The sequence below is a fragment of the Pleurodeles waltl genome, chromosome 6 (genome assembly GCF_031143425.1).
Source record: "Pleurodeles waltl isolate 20211129_DDA chromosome 6, aPleWal1.hap1.20221129, whole genome shotgun sequence".
NCBI classification, from domain to species: domain Eukaryota; kingdom Metazoa; phylum Chordata; class Amphibia; order Caudata; family Salamandridae; genus Pleurodeles; species Pleurodeles waltl.
In genome coordinates this window covers 689,059,805-689,080,828 of record NC_090445.1, presented here as the reverse complement: position 1 = coordinate 689,080,828, position 21,024 = coordinate 689,059,805, and the positions used below count along the sequence as shown (strand labels likewise).

At 45.0% G+C, this 21,024-nt stretch overlaps 1 protein-coding gene across 1 annotated transcript in view; it reads right to left on the bottom strand.

The window, feature by feature from the left end:
• CPXM2 (carboxypeptidase X, M14 family member 2) overlaps positions 1-21,024 on the bottom strand; it is a 357,136-nt gene that overhangs the window by 21,329 nt on the left and 314,783 nt on the right. Inside the window, exons 10-12 of the mRNA XM_069239134.1 lie at positions 11,307-11,486; positions 9,059-9,356; positions 3,362-3,501 (exon numbers count right to left, since the gene is read on the bottom strand). Of these exons, the coding sequence (XP_069095235.1) occupies positions 3,362-3,501; positions 9,059-9,356; positions 11,307-11,486 (618 nt within the window). The remainder of the gene's footprint in view (positions 1-3,361; positions 3,502-9,058; positions 9,357-11,306; positions 11,487-21,024) is intronic.

Sequence of the window (21,024 nt, the reverse complement as noted above, 5' to 3'; positions counted from 1 at the left end):
AACAGCCATTCACCTCACAACAGCATCCAGCCCATGCCCCTGCACCCAAACACAGCAGACACCTCCTACAACCTCTCCCTCTTCCTCCACTCCAGACCTTCTCCCTCTTCCCACCCCAATGTCCCTAAGAAGCTTTTCCTCTCCTCCGTTGACCTCTTCCCTACCCCTTCACCCCCTGTCCTTCACATCTGGCCAGGGTGTGTAAAACCAAGGCAAGCACCTCAGCCACCCAGTCCACGGGCACAGTAGTGTCCCCAGCTACTCCATTTGGGAAAGGATCCCAGCCACCAGCCAGCCAGACGGCAAGGGTACTTGTCCCGAGTGCTTCAAGAAAGGGCAAGGAGCCAGCCCCATCTGCAGGAAGGAAGGTCAAGGAGCCTGCTCCAGCTGCAGGGAGGAAGGGCAAGGAGCCACTCCGAGCTGCAGCAAGAAAGGGCAAGGAGCCACCCCCAGCTGTTGCCAAAAGGAGCCAGGATCCATCCCCAGGTGCTGGCAGGAAGGGCAAAGGGCCTGCACCAGCAGGCAGTAAGGACAAGGGGCCTGGTGCTGGGACTCTGTTGGAGCTCCCACCACCAACCATGGTGATGAAGCCGTCCAAGGCTGCAGGGGATGGGCTGGAGCCACCCCCCACCACCTGCTCCGCCAGCAGCGCCACCACCAGCACCACCACCAGCTCCACCAGCAGCACCAGTGGGCAGCCATCCGAGGCTGCAGGGGATGGGATGGAGCCTTCCTCCACCACTACCACCACCAGCTCTGCCAGCAGCACCAGTGGGCAGCCATCCGAGGCTTCAGGGGATGGGCTGGAGCCTCCCCCCACCACTACTACCACCAGCTCCGCCAGCAGCACCAGTGGGCAGCCGTCCGAGGCTGCAGGGGATGGGCTGGAGCCTCCCTCACCACTACCACCACCAGCAGCACCAGTGGGCAGCCGTCCGAGGCTGCGAAGGATGGGCTGGAGCCTCCCCCCACCACTACCAGCAGCGGCACCATTGCCACCACTGAACAGCCGTCACCGCCGGCGGACATTCAGTAAACCTGCCTCCATAGGCTGTTGTGTGGCCTGCCCCTTGCAAGTCCTGTGGGTATGACACCCAGCTGAGAGACTGTGACCTTGTACTCCCCAAGATCTGCATCACAGGGCATGATGCCCCCTCCAGAACCAGTGGAGAAGCCATCACTCACCCCATTCTCCCCAGGATGAAGCTCACTGGGCACGATGCACCCTCCAGAGTCAGTGGAGAAGCCATCCACTCACCCTTTCCTCCCCAGGATAAGCTCACTGGGCACAATGCCCCCTCCAGAACCAGTGGAGAAGCCATCCACTCACCCCATCCTCCCCAGGATGAAGCTCACTGGGCACAATGCCCCCTCCAGAACCAGTGGAGAAGCCATCCACTCACCCCATTCTCCTCAGGATGATGCTCACTGGGCACGATGCCCCCTCCAGAACCAGTGGAGAAGCCATCCACTTGAGAGACTGTGGCCTTGCACTCCCCAGGAAAAAGCACAGGGCACGATGCCCCCTCCAGAATCAGTGGAGTAGCCATCCACTTCAGAGACTGGCCTTGCACTCGCCAGGACAAAGCACAGGGCACAGTGCCCCTTCCAGAGCCAGTGGGCAAATAAACAACTTGTGAGACTGTGGCCTTGCACTCCCCAGGACAAAGCACAGGGCACGTTGCCCCCTCCAGGACCAGTGGAGTTGTTCCATCTGCCGGCTGAGGTGTCCCCCGTTCCCTGTCCCCCTGAGGTGCCTGCCTATTTTTGACCTGATGCCCCTTCGGTGTTCTCTCCGTGTTGTTGCAGTAGTGAAGTGTGGCCTTGGACTTTGTAATGTGGCCCTGTGGCCCACGAGCATTGAGGACTGGATAGTGTCCCTTCATTTGTAAATATGTATATACTTTTTGATTTGGATGCACGTATTTCTACTATATTTATCCTAATACACTCACTTTTCTCTATTGGAGTTGTCCTTGCATTATTCCTGAGGGGTACGGGGTAAGTATGTTATGTTACTGCATCTGCTTGTGTGTATGCTGTTGGTTGGGTGTTGTGGGTGTGTGTGTCCCTCTCTTTTTCCTCCCCCCCAACCTGTGCTAGGTGGTTGTACTCACCGTAGTCGTCTTCGCCGTTGTTGGTGTTCGTAGTGGAGCAGGACGTAAATCAACACTGGGAATATGTGCAGCTCAGGCTCCATGGTGTCGTGGTTCTTCCCTGAGTCTCCACAGGTGAATCCTTTGACTTCTGAGCTCAGTTTCAACCAGGCTTTTGGTGTTGTTGGTACCGCCCCGGAAAATGTGGTGGTTTCCTGGCTCTTAATACAGTGGGTGGAACATTGTATTCCGCCTGGCTGTAGGCAGTTACTGCTGTGGTGCTTGTCGATTCCGCCCTGGCAGTCGGTGTGTTAAAGTGGCTGTCTGTCTGAGCTGTTTCCGCCATGGTCATAATTTAGCAGTATTTACCACAAGCCTGTTGATGGTATTAGTGCCACTTTATCACCAATCGCCAGTGTTGTAATGAGGGCCTAAGAGCCAACTCATTTAGAAATGTGGAGCTACAATTGCATTATGTTTTATGAGGATGTTCTACCATAAGACACAAGTTGGAGACTCAGAAGAAGTGGAACTGGACAGGCTGGTGAAGGTGAAGATGGAAAAGTCTAATTTGTTTGCAAATGTAAATTCTGCCAAACCATGTATCAGTCCAGACATTAGTTTAAGAGTACTAGTGTTCCATTCTTACCAGTACCTTAATGTAACTAAACTACTAATGCAGCATTCACAAATTCTAACCCATTTGTGTTCCTGATTCAAAGATTATTTCAGCAAACTGAAATGTATTGCAGACCCCTACCGTGCTCACCTAAACAATTTCATCCTCTTATGCCTTATGTCCTCTATAACTTCCCACCCCGCCGAGGTTCTTCTTTTGTGGAGACACCTCTATGTCGACTTGCACAGAAAGCACCAGGGTCTTATGACAGAGGGTGCCTGGCATCCTTTACTCGAAAGGACCTTCTGGTGGCCTTAAGTATGTGTGGTCTTCTGTTGATGTGCTAGTGTCAAAACAAAACAAAACCTTGGAAAATAGCAATGTGTGTTATGCCCCTGGAAAGAAATGGATGGGCAGGACATGTCTACATCTATTACAAACTACATGGACAAATGTGTAGGTAATGAGACATAAATGTATATCTATGGAAAATTAAAGGAGATCATTGATGGATTTGGTCTGACCCACTGAAGTGCTCACAGCAATCTTGCAAAACAAAACAATTGCCACTGCATTCACAAGAAGCACGTCCACCTCCATCAGCTTACACAAGCCTCCAATCATTTGCTTATCATGCCTAACATACCTGCTCCATGAAGACAATCAAGGATTCGCGATTATTCTCCCATTCCTCTGGCAAGTCACTTTCATGTGGAAATTTATCACATCCCAAATATATTGACACCTCAAAGCAGTTTGTGTGCAGATAACTGAAGTCGTTGATACCTGTCAGTGCAAGGACATGAAAAATAGTGTAAGTTGGTGTTTTAAGTGACATACTTCTTATGTGGTAATGGCAGCCATGTGCTATCTACATACAAAACTATATCACCAGCACCTACTTTACTGAAAATGCCCTTTGCTATTGGTCTAAATCGCAGGACATCTTTATCATTGCTAGTGTAGTTGGTAGATTAGCCGAGGTTTTGGGACAAACCCAAACACAATATCTGCCCTTCCTTCTTCCCCTTTTGAAGGAGGGGACAGTCAGAAGGAATGAAAAGAAAGATCATAGAATGTGCTGGAGACAGTAAGAAAGGTTTGCTTTAGGGTGATAGGATGTATTAGAGTGAGTTAAAAATGCTGGATTAATTTAGCTGTGGGTTTACCATTAAGTAGGGTGGATCTAATTCTGTTTGTCGCCCAGAAGCTAGGGATCAGTTCCAAGGCTTGCATTCTACAAATCATTGTACTTTGGTATACTTCTCCATTTTTTCACTCTTCTCAAAATGCACACAAATGCTCACAGTAATGATTGGAAGCTTAATGAATACATGGTACTAACATTTAAAGCATGTATGATTTACTACACATCTCCACTGAAGAAACTATTTGTGGATCCCAAAAACCCATCAAGCTAAATGAATGAAAAAGGTTACCACCCTACAGATTATGTAATGTATGAAAGCAAATGTCTGAGAGATTTGCAATCTGGATTCAAACAATGGCAAGACAGAGAAATTGTCATTGACGTGAGACTTTTTTTGCAGAGAATGGATTAAGGTTTAGTCATATTCAATGGTGTATATTAAGATGTTTTATCTGGGTTATTTGCATGAAGTTGCTTATGCCTCTGCACAATCCCTAAACATGGTTTAGATCCTTCCTACTGAAGAAGGTCTGTGAAGCAGAGTGCAATGTTTTTTTGTCCCTGCAGTTCGAAGTTATATGCGGGATCCCTGCAAGGCTCTCCCTCGTTATAGATACTCTTTATTACATATATGAAACCTTTCAAAGACTTGCTGTAGGTAAAGTAGAGAGAGCTATCCACACTAACACACAGGTGAGGTCTGAAATACAAATTACCTCAATTTACCTACCCATCTCTCTTAATAGGACTATATTTGTGACCTTGTATTTGTTTGGACAGAGGAGGACATTGTGACTTGCAACTAAGAGGGGAAGATAGGCCACACTTTGATGCCTTCATATGTTAGCTAGTGATCCTGCTAGGTAAGACAGAATGGAAACGAGAGCTGACCTCTCATATAATGGCCCATTGTGATGGAAATTTGGGAATTATTACATAAAGTGCTGTAGCTCTCACTTTGCACTTGAGCGTTTATTGCTAGGCAGGACCTGCCATCAGCAGGTTTTTGTAGCAACATGAGCTTACGTCGACCCAACTATATCAACTACCAAAATACTGTCAGACTTAGCCGTTGTAGAAATAATAGTAATACATCTTTACCTCACTATACATGCTTATTATCAGACCCCATTCAGAGGGCAAGCAGGTGCAACGTGGCCTTTATTGTGGAGGTTGAGGTTGCTTACCTCAAATGTCTATTCTACAATGGCTATGTACCGGGCAAATACAACCAACAACTTTAGCACTTGTGCTGAGTGTTAGCAATGGTGAACAGTTACATGCTTCTCAGAAAGGTTGGGTTGTGGTGCTCAAGTTCAAGATTCAACCATCACACAGTAGTTCAATAACTGATTTTCTAACCAATTGCTTTTCTTTCAAGAAAGAAAAGTAATTTAATGCACACTGGAGTCCAATACTACACAAATAATAAATGCAAGATGTCCCTTAGGATTTTGAGCACTGATCTCGGACTGTGCGTCTGTTCACTATCTTCCACTGCTTACTCTGTTTTATTATTATTATTTATTATAGGCAGTTTCCCCAATATTTCATTCAATAGCGTGATTATGGCTCAGATGCACATTGACCCCCTCCTGTATATTGCTCTCGCTGTCTCTTACAGTTCCATTATACAGTTGTTACTGGGTTTGGTTGCTGGGTACTTACCACCGATAGTGGATTGCGTCTGGTCGGCAGCTGGCTAGTTTTGTCTCTGTGCATTTTCTCATTTCCTGCTTCTGCGAAATTGTGTGTACCATCAGCTCCATCTGGGTTTCTTTGTGATTTGGGGGAACATGCCAAGCAGACATTGTGAGACTGTTGTTTCACATCTGCTGTTGCTTCACATCTCCAATCGTTGCAGGTGATGGTTTCTAGTGGGTTCTTGAGGCAGAGACAGCACTCAATTCAGGAGTCTGGAGGACACACAGAAAAGGTGCTCAGGTGCTCTGGATCAGTGTGGGTCGATTTCCTCCTAGTGGTTTGCACACACACAGGCCAGTCTCCAACTGGTCCTGTGAACACACACATGCAGGACCCCTACTCCAACTTGTGGAGCAGCCAGCCACCAACTGATCTTCCTCTGGGCAACAAGGACACACTCAAGCCTTACTTTCTCTGGGAACTATGACTGAGAAAAACAACTGCAGCAAGGGTAGATTAAAAATGATGTTTCCTGACCTCTAGAAAGCTGGCTGCCAGCCAGACACTAGCTCTGGTTGCACAGAGGTCCTCTATGAACTGCAGAGAACTCCCTAGGTTAAAGAATAATTTTAACTGGAACAAGAGATGGATTGTAGCGTTCATCTTTAATACAGCAAAAAGAGACAGTAGATTTTGCCATTTCAGAACAGCTTTGGGGAGATTCACCTTTGAAGCGTCCTTTACATTTCCTTTATGTGAGGTGGGCATAGTTGAAATGCCATAACATTCACTAGTGAATTAAGGCTTTCAAGGAGCCCCATTAAATAATGTGGAAATGGATGTAGGGAACTGCTTCGTCAGCAGAAATGTTTTCATTCAGCTCGTCTCTGGTGCACCAGAAGAATATTGCTATTCAGTGGAGAAACAGTCCACTCTGCATTTTTCCCTGCACACTCAGGATGAAAGGACTAATTTTTTAGAAGTCCTTCCTGCTTGCACATTAGTATGTAGGAAATTGGCAATAACACCCACCCCTGCAGATGGTTTGGTTCCACCGAGGGTCAGGTGTGAAGCAGCCTAGGCTACCATGTCACTTGCTCCTTTTGCTGATGGCCAAACTACAACACCCGACACTGTTGCAGATTAGGTCCACTTGATTGCAGCTGTCAATCTGTCCTGTGACAAAGATTCTACTTATGGAGAGCACTTCTGTCCTTTCAAAAGAGTGGGTAAACTGTCTATTACAGCCTGAGATATTAGGACTAATCCCCAGTTGCAAGAATGGCATGGCTTGCAACGCTGGATATGAGAAGCAGATTAAAGAGATTGACTAGTTCCACTTAGATAATGACCAAGAAGGCCTAACTCATGTCCTTCATCCCTGAGGTTATGGGAAATTAGCAACTGTGTTACGACTTTAAGACTTAAGAATGTTAATTGAGATTTTTACTTTGGATTCCTCATTGTGCAGTTTTTATGAGTTCAGTTTGCTGCTGGCTGCTCGCCTACATAAATCAGCATAGAGGTCCTGTTGCCAGTAAATGTTACAAGGACAACTGGATCAACAAATTTATTACAACAATTTTGGTAATGTGGATGGCATTCCAAGGATATTTTAGGCAAACCATAGTAAGAAAAGATCAAAAATAGGTTTTGGTTGCCAGGGATGGAGGTAGAGGTTATCCGGAGAGTAATTGAGTGTTCAGTGTGCAAAGAAGGGGAGAAGACACTGAAGGCTGTGGTGGGTGTGGAAATGCCACACATTGTGCACAGTGGAAGAAACTCTCTTTGGATTTCACTGACCCCTTGCAGGCTTGCTTTTGTGAATGTGGATGTGTATTCAAAGTAGTAAGAAGTGATTTTTTAAGATAATCACCACTATCAGTACCATAAAGGTCTTGAAAGAGGTATTTGAAAGAGAATGTGTGCCTCAGTGTTTGGTGCCTGACAACAGCACACAGTTGATTTTAGAACAGATGAAAGAGGTTTTGGGGAACAAATGTTGCAAACAACATATGAATATCACTCTATATTCCCCAGTCGAATGGTAAAGTGGAGAGGACCAAAAGATTGGTGAAGGGCACGTTGGAAATAGCTGTCACAAGTGATTTGGATGTGGAGGAAACTGAAACGAAAATGGTTTGGGCCTTCCGCACTGCAGTGAATGAAACGATTCATGTGTCGCTTTTTTGGTATGAAGGGGGAGAAGCAGGGTCTAACATGGTACCATGTTGGGTGGAAGAATTATGGATGAGAGATGATGGACAAAGGGAGAGGGAAGAGACAGTGCAGAATATTGAATCAAGTTTTAGTATACGAGAAGTTCGGGTATGCCTTCTAAGTTCAGGGACACATTTAAAGTGAACAGGACTTTGGGTAGATAAGCAGAACTTTAGAGTGTTCAGAAGTCCAATTTAAGGTATGGAGCCTTATACAAAAAAGGAGTTGTGAATGATGAGTAAGTGGCAAATTATGACCATCAGAGTGGAGGTTGGATGATGATAGCTGGTAAGAAGATGGTGAGGAGGGAGTGCCCTACGAGAAGGGAAGTTCAAGTTGCAGACAGAGTACATCGTTCAAAGGTTACGCAGATCTCTGATTTGGCTGAAGGGTTTTGTCAGATAAAACAACCTTATTAACTGTTTTCTGTATCTTTTACTTCTGTTCATGTCTCCATTTTTATGTTATTTCCTGTTTGTCTTTAAATTTTTTCAGTTCATATCTTCTGGTATTAAGGGCCAGAGATTTGTTATGACTTTAGCAGTTAAGAATGTTAGTTGGAATATTTACATTGGATTCTTCTTACACAGCTCTCAGGAGGTCAGTTTGCCACTGGCCTCCAAGGATCAGCACAGAGGTCCTGATGCCAATACATCTTACAAAGACAACTTGGATCAGCATATTTATTACAACAGTCTTCAAGCAGAAGCCCATGGACCATTAAGAGCCTCCCTTATTTTAAGCAAATCACTTTAAACATGTTAATATGCAGGCCACTAACACTATTGAAAGCATCTATGATTGCAACTGAGTTTGAAAACTAATTTTATGAAAATTACATCTAAAAACTATGTTTTATGTGTCAGCTCTTTCTTACTCACCCGCTGCATTATATTGTGCATTGTATACATTTTATATCTTTTTAAACAACAGTAGTTTGCTTTGCTCTATATTCTAACGTAAGCACTTCCTTTTAGCATTGCTGCTGTCGCTGGATCCCCATGAAATTGAGTTAAGACTGGTGAGGGCAGAACATCTTGATGACTTTCTCCCACCAGCGATCAGAAGCCCAGAGAACTCAGTGAACTGCATTTCTGTAAGTAATTAAGAGTGCCCACTAGAAACATCTGTCACAAAGTCTGAAATAATTAGTGATTTTGAAAAACAAAACAGGCTTTTTGCTGTAGACAGAGAAAACTAATATGATATTAACTAGCAGAACATGCAGTGGTAAAGAGTAGTAAAGGTGACAGGAAATACGATTTATAATGTGTTAATCCTAAGAAAGACGACCTTGAGAAATGTGATTACGTAGAAATTAAGGCCTACTTCCAGCTACAGTGTGCCATGAGGCGCCATTCACTGTCCCATCCTCCTTCTGGAAGTCCTCCGTGTGGCATGGTCTTCGGCTCACGTCCGTCATGAGGCGGTGAGTGGAAGCATATGAATATGCCAGCCATCGGAAGACGTGGTCATCAGGAGTGGCGGTGTACTCCTGGGTCTTCCAGACAGACCGAACCATGTCATATGGATAGGCTACGACCAATTCTCCCCCTTGTAAGTTGCCACCAAGAACAAAGGGGATCTTCTCCATCCACGCAATCACTGCTCGTGTCTCAAGGGCCACCTGCAGAGGAATGTCACAACAGAAATGTATTGCTTTGGTTGTGACGTAGAGTGCGATCTGTAGATTGTGTTGGGAATGTTCTACAAACTGCATTTTAGGCAAAGTTCTGTAGATAAACTTCGTCAAAGGGCAACTTGCACTCAACTGGTCAAAATGAGGAACCTAGTATGAACCTGAATAAAAGCTAAACACTCAAGTATATATATCTGAGCTTAATCCCACTAGAAGCAAATACCAAATCAGAAATAAAACCTTGGAACCAAGAGTGAGAGATTTAAAAAGTATGGTAAAATATTCATGCTAAACAGAGTCCAATTCTACTGCACTCATTTAAAAAAACACAACTACATATATTCAGCAAACATACCAAACGTTACTCACCAACCTTCTTTTTTTCATTTAAAGCAGGGACATTTTGATACTATCCTTTGCAGGTTCTCTCCCTTGCTCAAAATATAATATATATGTTCAATGCATTAGGTAAAAGTGGTCACAATTTGTGCACCGATTTTTACCAAATGGATTAGTATTTTATGAAGCGACCTATCTACTAGTGGGCCGCAATACAACCTACCTCATTGATACTAACAAAGTAGGTCACAAGTTGTGACCCACTACAATTCACTGCCATCAAAGGGATGGTAGACAGCTAGAGTCAATAACCACCATGTCTGTGATTGATTTTAAATAAAGAAATCATTTTTTTAATACAGCTAGTTTTTTCTTAAAGGAAAATTGGATGCATTTGAGAAATAAATGAAACATTTCACAACCTTTCTTTTTTTAGAAGTAAGCAGTGGCCCCATTTACCACTATCTACTCCTAAAAAATGTTTTTTTCAATATTCACAAAAGGGAGGGGCCCCTTGTGGTCCCCTTCCTGTTATAGAATGGGTTACCACTTCCTTTCAGGTGCTGGTGAAAAAATAATGTTTGGCGACCAGATTTTGGTTGCAGAACATTAATAAATACTATATGGAATTCGTATTTGGAAGATATGCCCCAAACATGCCCCTTCCAAATGTCGATTTTTTATGATTTCCTAAACCTATTTCACAGTTCAGAAACGTTTTTCCGAATAATTATATGGGCTTGATACTTTAGAAAAAGGGTTTTAGCATTGGCAAATCCTCTGATTTACTGAATCGGATCTTTACCAAAGTTAAAACCCTTTGTACATCTGACCCACTGTTCCGTAATGCTACAGACAGCACATATACCCCTACATGCTGCAAAGAAATAGTGTACCTCTTCTAATCTGCTCATGCAAGCTATATTTAATGGTTTGTTCACGCTGTGAGGCAGCTAGCAGCACTGTAAGTCGGTGAAATATATATAAAGAAAGTTTGACATTCTGAGGCACTTTAATATTCAAATATGTTTCTGAGAGAGGAAGAAGCTTCCTTGGCATCGGGCTAAATCCTGGTGTGACGCCACGTAAAAGTAGGGCTTTTATAACATTGTGATGCTTTCGTGAATTAGCCTCGCCAGTGGGAAAAACTTGTAAAGAATCAAGAAAGTCTCAAAGGAAGGAAAGTAATGAAATCAGTCAGTGTGCTCATTTATCTGGGCATAATACATTTGTATAATATTTCTTAGACCCCCATCACACAGCCTTCCATAATACCCAAAGAGTACCACTTGAAGGCAGAGATGGCGCTAGCGCCGCAGGCAGTGGAGGGTGCCACTTCCTGCAGTGAGATGTGCCACTGTAGAAGAGGGCAGTGAAGGCAGTGTTAGTGGGGGGCAGCATCCACTTTCGGCCTCACACTTATTTTTTCACAAAGTAAGATTTTTGAACAGGACACCAAAACTAAGACCCTCTAATGCAAAGATTGTACTAGTCTCTGGAAAACGAATCACAATAGTGACTGATAAACCACAACAATCTGAGCTGCTTCAGCCTTGCACCATTAGTGTTTGCATTAAAACTAGACATGTGTTGCCTTACCGTGGCGTTCTCAGACTGGTACCACTCTGGAATTGGGATGTGGTGGTTAGGAACCTTCCGAGAAACCAACTTGCGATCCTCAGATTCCCACAGTAGGGTGTTTAAGTCGGGGAAATTGTTGTTTATATCAATTCCATCCTCAGTCCATCGTCCCAAGGACCAGCCACCCAACTCTGAACCCTAAGTGAAAAGAAGATTTTCAAAGGGCATTTTAAGGGTTAGAGGCACGTCTAGAGTGGGGGAGAACATGGATGATGATAATCTTGCAGTGAGAAGGAGGGAGAGAGAGTGACAAAGACAGAAAAGGTGGGACAGATAAACATTCCTATGGACAAAGTGAGGGATAGTGGAGATTCATGAAAAATTAGATGGAAAATAGTCAGAGAAAGAAATAGGTGCCTAGCAGAGCTACAAGAGAGACAGAGATGTTCTGGGAAACATCCATATGGGATTTTCTCTCTTGCAGTGCGGGCGCAGTCTTTAATACGGTTGCATAAATCAATTAGCAACAAAAAAGGAGAAACCTCCTCACACCTGAAAGACAATGCTTTGTAAACAAATGGCAAAGAGAAAAAGTGAGAAATAGAGAAAGACAGATATAGATATTTAATTATTCATGTTATGCGTTTTATGGTGCATCTTCAGATCCTTTGCAAGGGCTATTGAGGCATGCTGACACAGACATTAAATGAAGTAAGAACTGGTGAAATTGTAAGTTTGACCTCTGTCAAGCGCATAAAGGCCGGGATACCTCCTGGTCTTCAAACAAAGCTTTTCTAAATCAACAGCCAATGTGAAAGGAGGGAGCTCGAGAAAGGGAATCAGAAGGGAAACATGAATTTAATTAGCCACATCAAAAAGGAGTAGTAGTTGCTAATCAACCTCAAGCATCTGGCTGGCAAAGAAGAGGCAGAGGAGAACTACGGCCCCAATTTAAGAGGGCCTAGCGCATCCTTGCGCCACATTGGCGCCATTTTTTATGATGCAAATGTGGCTCAAGGAGGCCAAATTTGCTGCACCAGATTCATAAAGTGGCACAATGCATGCATAGCGCCACTTTGTAACCCCCTTGCCCCACATAATGCATGCGTCAAAACCTTTGATGCTATTGTCCCTAACCTGTGCTGTGATGTGCCGCATGTTTATTACAGCTCAAACAGATGGTGGCATTAGGGGGGAGCTGATGGGCGCAAGAAAAGTGGCGCTGCATATAATGCAGCACCACTTGTATTAAATTTGGGTCTATATGCCACAGCAAAGGGAAGAAGGGCACAGTGATTCATAGGTTGTATAGATCATGGTAGAGGATCGAAAGTGCGGTAGAAATGGTAGACTGCTAGAGCGCTGCCCGGACGGCAGTGCCAGATACACATGTCAACAAATCAGTACAGGGACACACGCAGGAACAGGATATGGTAGGCTACTTAAATCATGGTGGACGGTCAAATGTGAGAAATCAGGGCCTGACTGAGATTTAGAGATGGCAGAGTGCTCAATACCAGATCGAGGAGAGCCAGGTACTCAAGTCCGCAAATCAATACCTAAGAAAGAAACACAGAGCTTACACGCATAAAGGCATTGATAAAGTCCCACACCCAACGTAAAGCAGCACAACCGTACTGCTGTTTCAAACACATTATTTAAATATATTAATGATACAGGAGAATGCTTTCTTTAGGGGCACGACCTACAAACGGTGCTGAGAGGCAAGCAATAAACGAGGAGGTACAATAAGAAAATATATCATAATGAAATGCAGTCTCCACAGAACTATACATCTGTGCCATCTCCACAAATAGCACCTAATTAATCACTGGGCCAGACCCTCTGCTCCACCACCCTCTATCGAGACTAAGTCAAGACCACTGAACAGTGAGAAAGAGAAAGGTGCTGGAGAAATTCTCCCCTCTAGGGATCCTGTAGGTTTGAAGAAGGTTGAACCTTTAATAAGCCCCAAACGTTTGCCTGTTTGGTCTCTTCATAAAACTATCATCATCATGGCCATGTTCATTAGGTGATGATGCTGGTTATGATAATGAGAACTATTATTACTTTTTTAACATTAGGATTAGGATTCGTTGTAATATATACAGCACTACTAGCATTATTACAGTTTTCATCGTCAATATTTATATATATATATATATATATATATATATATATATATATATATATAGCCAAATGCTGTGCGCAGTGTGGGTTGGGTTAACGTAAGGTAATTTAATATTACTTAATGTTAAATAAAACTTAGGGCCTGATTACCAGTTTGCCTCATTGGCAGTCTGACCTCATTTAGGTCATGCTGGCCTATGGCACAAAGACCGCCATGGTCCGGCTGGCACCGCCAGGCTGCACAGACCACCATGGTCAAGAGGCAGCACAAACAGGCCGGCAGAAACAGTGCTTCCGCCGGACACAATATGAGGTTTCACACCACCAATGTGACTGTGGCGATCCAACCACCATGTATCAGCAGGCAGAAACGGTGACTATTAAGGGAGACAGTCACCTGCAAGCAGCCTCACACATCTGCTGCCGCCATGGAGCCCATCATGCTCCTCCTGCCATTGCTGATGATCATCAAAAGTGCACAGAATCCACAACAAAGTTGGCTCAACCAACCGCAAGTACACACACCTACCTGTCTCATCAACCTAAACAACTGATCGTCGCACCGTCAGCCACATCATACGGGCACCTAGTATGCATCTCATTGTGTACAAAGTCAGAATCAGACACAACAAAGGACACTTTCACAGTCACAATATGCCCCCTTTGGGCAGGTGACTCACACTGCACAGCAAAACTACACAAAAACACGTCTCCTCATCTCTGGCACAGGGACAGTGAGGGGTACATAACAATCTTACACAAAACACCAACAACACACCAATATTACATATACAAATACTACTCACACACTCACATTCCTCACATGCCATTGACTCTCGTCACAGTTAACACACATATGTATTGATGTGGCATAGAACACAAACAACACTACCAGTAAACAGCCCTGCAAAGGACACACACATCACACACATAGCAACACAATGGAAGGACAAAGGCATGCACAATAGTAAGGGACACAAATATACAAAAATCACTATGCAAAAAATACCTGCACAATAGGGATGGGGCCAGCAGGAACTCCCAAGGAAGGGGTCACTGGAACACATTTCACTTTGCACTTGTCCCTTAAACAACATTTGCAAAGGAACTGACCCTACATGTGTCTCACGGACAAACAAAACTAGACCCAAATGACATGCCTATCTGCACAATGTGGAAGTGCAAGTCAACAAAGCACATGCAACTCTAACCGCGTGGGGCATACCTCTACATGAGGTTGATGTAAGGTACACACAGCTAAATTGACACATGTAAAGTCAAATGCAAACTAAGTTATCATAATTGAACACACTCAGGTGGTCATTCCAAGTTTGGCGGTCATTACCAAAGACCGCCGTGCAAATGGCCACCGAAACACTGCCAGCGATGGCAGAGTGAAGACCGCAGCATTACGAGTAACCCACACAACACCGCCAAAAATAGACTGAAAAAACCACACCGTCAGCCCAATTGACGGTGTGAAGGAGGCGGCTGCACCACCACCACCGCCACACTGAGAATATACCGCTCGCCAAATTACGAGTAGCAAATCAGTATCGCGGATCCCAACACAGCAGCCATTCATTGGAAGCCAAAACTGCCACGGGACAAAAAAAAGGCACCGCCGCATTAACACTGCACCAGAGTGGACAACACCAATACCCCACACCTGAGACACATACACAAACCTGTCCACAGCACTACAAAACACACCCACACACATACCTAGAAACCCTTGCAACTAGAAACTGTGACAGAGCAAGAGAAGAGCACACTGAAAAGAGGCACTGCACCTAGATACCACAGGCACCACCATCCTGAGCACTCATCACACAACACATCACTGCACACAAACACCACAGAGCACACGCACATATCACCATACAAATTCACAACTACAAACAGCACACCCAGAATCCCTGCAGACCATACACCTCCACCCACAACACAACCACCATAGCACCACAAAAAAAAAATCACAGAAGAGGATCTCAGGGTAATAGTGGAAGAAATCGTCAAAGTGGAGCTGCAACTGTTTGGAGCACAGGTCCAGCAGACATCCATGGCCAAGAAGAATGACTTATGGCAGAGGATAGTCATCAGGGTGAATGCAGTGGGGAACCATCCATGCACAAGAGAGGACATAAGGAAGAGGTGAAATGACCTTAGGGGGAAGGTACGGGCCATGGCTTCCAGGCATCAAGTAGCCGTCATGAGGACTGGTGGAAGACCCCCAATGTTCCCCCAGAAATGTCGCTGTGGGAGGAGATGGTCCTGGCCATACAACATGTGTAAGGGCTGACAGGAATTGCTACTAAAGGTGGAGCTATTGTCATTATGGACTCCACTGACTACAGACAGGAGTGCATGCGCCTCCTTGGTGATGCTACTCACTATGTACCGATAACCACAGATCCCTTGGAACGGCTACAGACCCAGATATGAGTTTTGATAGAGGAGGCCCGCACCAACATGTGGATCTCTCAGAAAGAAGCTGAATTTCTTGAGACTACACACCCACGGATCCCATACTTCTATTGCCTCCCGAAAATACACAAGGGACTACTGCCTCCACCAGGACGTCCCATAGTTTCGGGTATAGGCTCTATTTTGGAACTTCTATCTACTTTCTGTGACCATTTCCTTCAACCCTTGGTCAGAAATTCTACTACATATTTAAAAGATAACAAGGACATTTTGAACCTGATTGCGGCTATTAACTCAACCATTGAAGTCCATGCTTTGATTACGTTGGATGTCAAAGCTTTATACACCAACATACCTCAGGTGGCAACTCTACAAGTGGCTGAGGATGCCTTGTTTGAGGATTCAATGGACCTGTCGACCCAAGTACATTTAATAATGCAACTGGCGAATATTGCCCTGACCGAGAATTTTTTTCAATTTGAGGACCATTTTTTCCATCAGATAAGGGGAATGTCGATGGGGAGTACATTCGCTCCAAGTCTGGCGTGTCTTTATATGTTTAATTTTGAAAAACATTATATTCTTCCCCCTACTAACTCTTTTCATACCAATATCAAACTTTGGCGACTTTATATTGATGATATTTTGATAGTCTGGCATGGTTCTACGATGGAGGCTGAAGCTTTTACTAACTGGATCAATCATCTAGATCCATTTCTGAAGTTTACCGCCACAGTCTCTTCAACACAGATCCATTTCTTGGACCTGATGATTACCATTGACAAGGGTAAACTCACGACCTGTACCTATCACAAATCTACAGACAGAAATAGCCTGTTACAGTTTAATAGTCACCACCCTAGAGCAACTGTAGTAACATCCGTCTTTTTGAGCAACAAGCAGATGGGCTTGTCCAGAAATTGCGAGTGAGACACTATCCCCTTCAGGTTGTCAACACTGCTCGTAAGAGAGCTAGGAATAATCACAGGGATGCACTCTTGTCACCCTCCCCTAGGACACCTGATTATCTATTGACCTGTGTGTCCACCTTCACCCCTCTATCTGATAACATCAAGAAATTGATCAATAAGAGATGGGGGATCTTAGAGAGTGGGGGCACACCCATTCCAAAACCTCTGTTCGCTTTCAAAAGGGCAAGTAACATTAGAGACATAGTGGTCCATACACGCCCCCGCACATATACAGGACAAGTGAAGCAGACTACCCTGTGGGGCTTACCGTCCGTGACAGGCCATTATCCCTGTGGACAATGTAATGTCTGCCCTCTGACCCGTCGCTTAGATATTCTGGATTTAGAACCATGGGGGACTTGGCACCTTATCAAACACACCAAGTGCAATACCTGTAATTGTTTTTATATGATTACGTGCCCTTGCGGCTTGCGTTATATTGGCATGACAACCAGATTGGTCAAATTAAGGATCAACGAACACCGTAGTAACATCAGGTGCGGTCGAATCACTACTAAATTGAGTGCTCATTTTTTGGAACTCCAACATAGCCCTGACGACATGTGGTGGGCAGTCATCTACTCCCAAGGGCATATTAGGAGTAACCCCAGCTCTCTCTTTGAATCCGAGCAATGCTGGATATTTAAATTGGGCACCCATATCCACGGGCTCAACAATGACATTCCTTGGCTTCAGTTTACCCATTGATTCCTGCTGAATGTGGGATTTGCGAGTCTTGTCATTATCTTGCCAGAGGGCACATAACTCTGAGTAGACCATCCCCCTCTCTGGGTTGTCCCACTCATACACTTGTAGTGGGTGTTATGTAGTATGCACCCTTTGTTGCTGGATTATCTGAGGTATTTCCTCTACTTCTGTGACTATTGGGGGATAGCGGGGAACAGTACCCTTTTTTGAACCCAACCTCCTTTTTTTTTCGTAACTGTGCATCCCGGTCATCTAAGGACCAAATAATGTTTTTGTCTACAGAAAATGAATTTCTTTTCCCATTCTTCTTGAGTCAACCTTTTCGTTAGCAGAGGTGGTGTCTATATTATTAGAACAATTGCTTTGCTTTAGATGCACTCTGTGAGATGAATGTTTTGAAACTCCCTTTAGTCCTCTTTTAGTACCTATGACGGGACCCGGGTCTCACGAGTCCGTCTTTTCTTTTTACCCTTGACGGCACATGTGATCGCGAGCCCGCAGACTTCCGGGTTATGCCGGCTTTTTATCCCGGGCTATCCATGCAGGAACATGGCCGCTGATAGGTCCTATACGGAGGAGCTCCGACAATGAAGTACGTTGTCTTCAATAGCTCGAGCCGCTATTAGCAGTGTGCCGAGCCCCCGCGTGGTACCGCTACTTGCTATATGCCGTTTTCTTTGTTTATTGAGGTATTCCCTACGCGCCTTCACTATTTCATGTTGTTGCATGACATATTTTGAATGCTTTGATTTGGACATTATTTCTTATTTCCTCCTGACTCGAACACCGACTTATTGGCTAGGTCGTACTTATATTGTATTTTACTCTTGGGCAGACAAGCAGCGAAATGAATCTTGACTCCTGCTTTCCCTGTCATCGGGGTTATATTTTGAGGAACTAATCGCTGTACATTAAGAATTTTTCTCACCCTACCTATTTTTGTGCCATATCTTTCTAGTGTTATTGCTCTCCTTTGGGCACATGTTTTACTATGATACCCGATCCTTTCGATGGGTCGGTAAGCGTATGCATTTTGGTTCCATACACCACCCCTAAGCATGATACCACTGCGTGTACACAGCGTGCCACTCATTGCATGTGTCTGCATTGATTGTATCATAATACATGTGACATAATCTATATGCTTTTGTGTTTACTCAACAGGTTGACCCTTACATTAGACTAGCTTGACGTGCAGCCTTTTTTGTAAGTGACTGGAGTTTAATATGACTGTCAGTTTGGACAAATTGTACCCTGTAATTAATTGTGTTTTTTTATGAGAAGTATTGAGATAGATTCTTTTGGTCCGGATGAAGTGTCGGTGGATCCTTTTGGACCGTTTAAACATGAAACATGTTGACCCCTTGTTTTAGCGTTTAGGCTAATTCCTTAATCCCTATTCTTAGGTGTAGCGTGAGAGTGGTTTGAGCATTATCTCATCCTTCACTCTCCTCCGTGCTTTTATCATTTTGGCCATCACCCTTTTTTGTCCATTAAAATTTGGTATCCTACTAGGGTTTTGATCCAATTTTAACCTTTTCTGTTTGCCATTTCTTCTCTCTCCTCACTTGTGTGGTGCCTGGAATTGGGCATCAACCACTCTACCTTCTTTTCGGCACAGTGCTATTGAGAAAAGATCTCCGGCAAAGAGCCCCCGTTCAGGGGTGCCCGTCAGACATTGCAGCGCCGGTCTGACGAGGAGCTTGCCCAATGATGAAGCATGACATCCGATGGGATGTGTGAGGGCACTAGCTTCTAACCTAAAGGTTGCCCTGTGTTTATCTTTCATCTTCCTCTATTAGGAACAGTGTATTCTTGTTTTGTGTCAGTAGGAAAAGCTACTGGACTGGACACTGGTCAGTCCACTGTACTCACCGGCTAACATGTCCCGTGCACAGCATGTACCTCCACCAACCTCCCACCCCCTCAAAGCACCCTAATGTGCACCAACCCACCATGGACCCTATACCTACCTCTGCATGCCACAGCTCCCCACTGACACTATTCCCTCACAGCCCCACCTAGTGCATGTATGCCTCACACAACAGCAAGTACCACAACTCCCACAATGCATCACTCCCTACCCTTGCCTGACTGCTACATCCAGATCACTTCTCTGCAATTGCACATCAAACCATGTCACTTCCCATTACCAATAAGTAGTAGGAATGCACATCAATTAATGGCAATGACAGTAGCAAGACAAATAATAAATGTACTCCAAAATAGGCCCATTGCAACTGATGGTAACACAAGCAGTGGACTGGTAACTGTCAATGCCATTATTGATCTGCAAATACAGTTAAAGACGGCATACAACCATGTCTGTCACTGCAACAATCCCACCATCTGACACAATACCTCTCATTACACAGGTATCCCAAGTACTGATACACAGCAGAGGAGCCCAGTGACAGAAAGCCCAGGCCTGGAAGCAGGTCCATTAGGGGAGGACTCCCCAGGAAGTCTGGATTTGGACGACGTACCTGGCCCATCAGGCATGAGTGGTCAGTCCACCACCACCAGCCTCACCCTGCTCACAACTCAAACCACCTCCCCTGTGGCAGCCAGTGAATAGAAGAGCCCACCTTCCCATACCTGTGTCCCAAGGTCACATCAATCATCAGTGTGCCCCACAGGACATGGGCAAACACAAGACAATTACAGTCCTGGTGTCAGATGGAGGGGGCACACTGCACCAGGGGCACAGGCAAAGGAGGCAAGTAGTAGTGGGAGGGCAATTGTCGGCCAAGGGACGAGGCAGGGACAGGGCACGACTGGCCAGGAGGCCATCTCCAGAGTCCTGGGAGCCTACCAGCAAACCCATGACCAGATGGGCCAGATACTCACAACCTTGCAGGACACCCAAAGGCTGCAAGGGGAATAACACCAGGAGGCCAGGCAGCAGTGGTAGGCACTCAATGCCATTATGGCCTCCATATTAGGGGAGTTCAAGGAACTCAATAACATCCTGCGGGCATTCTCCACCCAACAGCAGGCTCCATTCAGTAGTCAGTCAACACCACTGCCCTCAACATCAGCACCCGCTACTGGAATGGAGGCCCAGCAGGAGGACCCACAGGCCACCAGCACCACCACCCCTGCAGCTGAGGAACCGCCATGAAAGTGGTCACCCATCCAGACATCCTGCAGGACCTCAGCCCAAGACCAATCCCCCCACCAGGAAGTGCTCCCCCCTTCTGAACTGTCACCCTTGTGTGCCACTGTCAAACCCTGATGGCTGTCCAGTACCAAGGTCACATATTTCCGAGGCAAATGGATAACGGAACTGTGAACCAAACAGCCATACTACCCACTTTAATCCTCACATAAAGTATTACCCCACTCCTCAGGACTGTGATAGCCAATACTTAATAAACACCAATCATCACAAGTCATGGTGCATGTCTCTTCATTGTTTGTATTGGCAATTTTGTCACAGGACAACAAAAGAATACACATGTCTACATAACAATAATGTCAAAGTCACAGATGTAGTG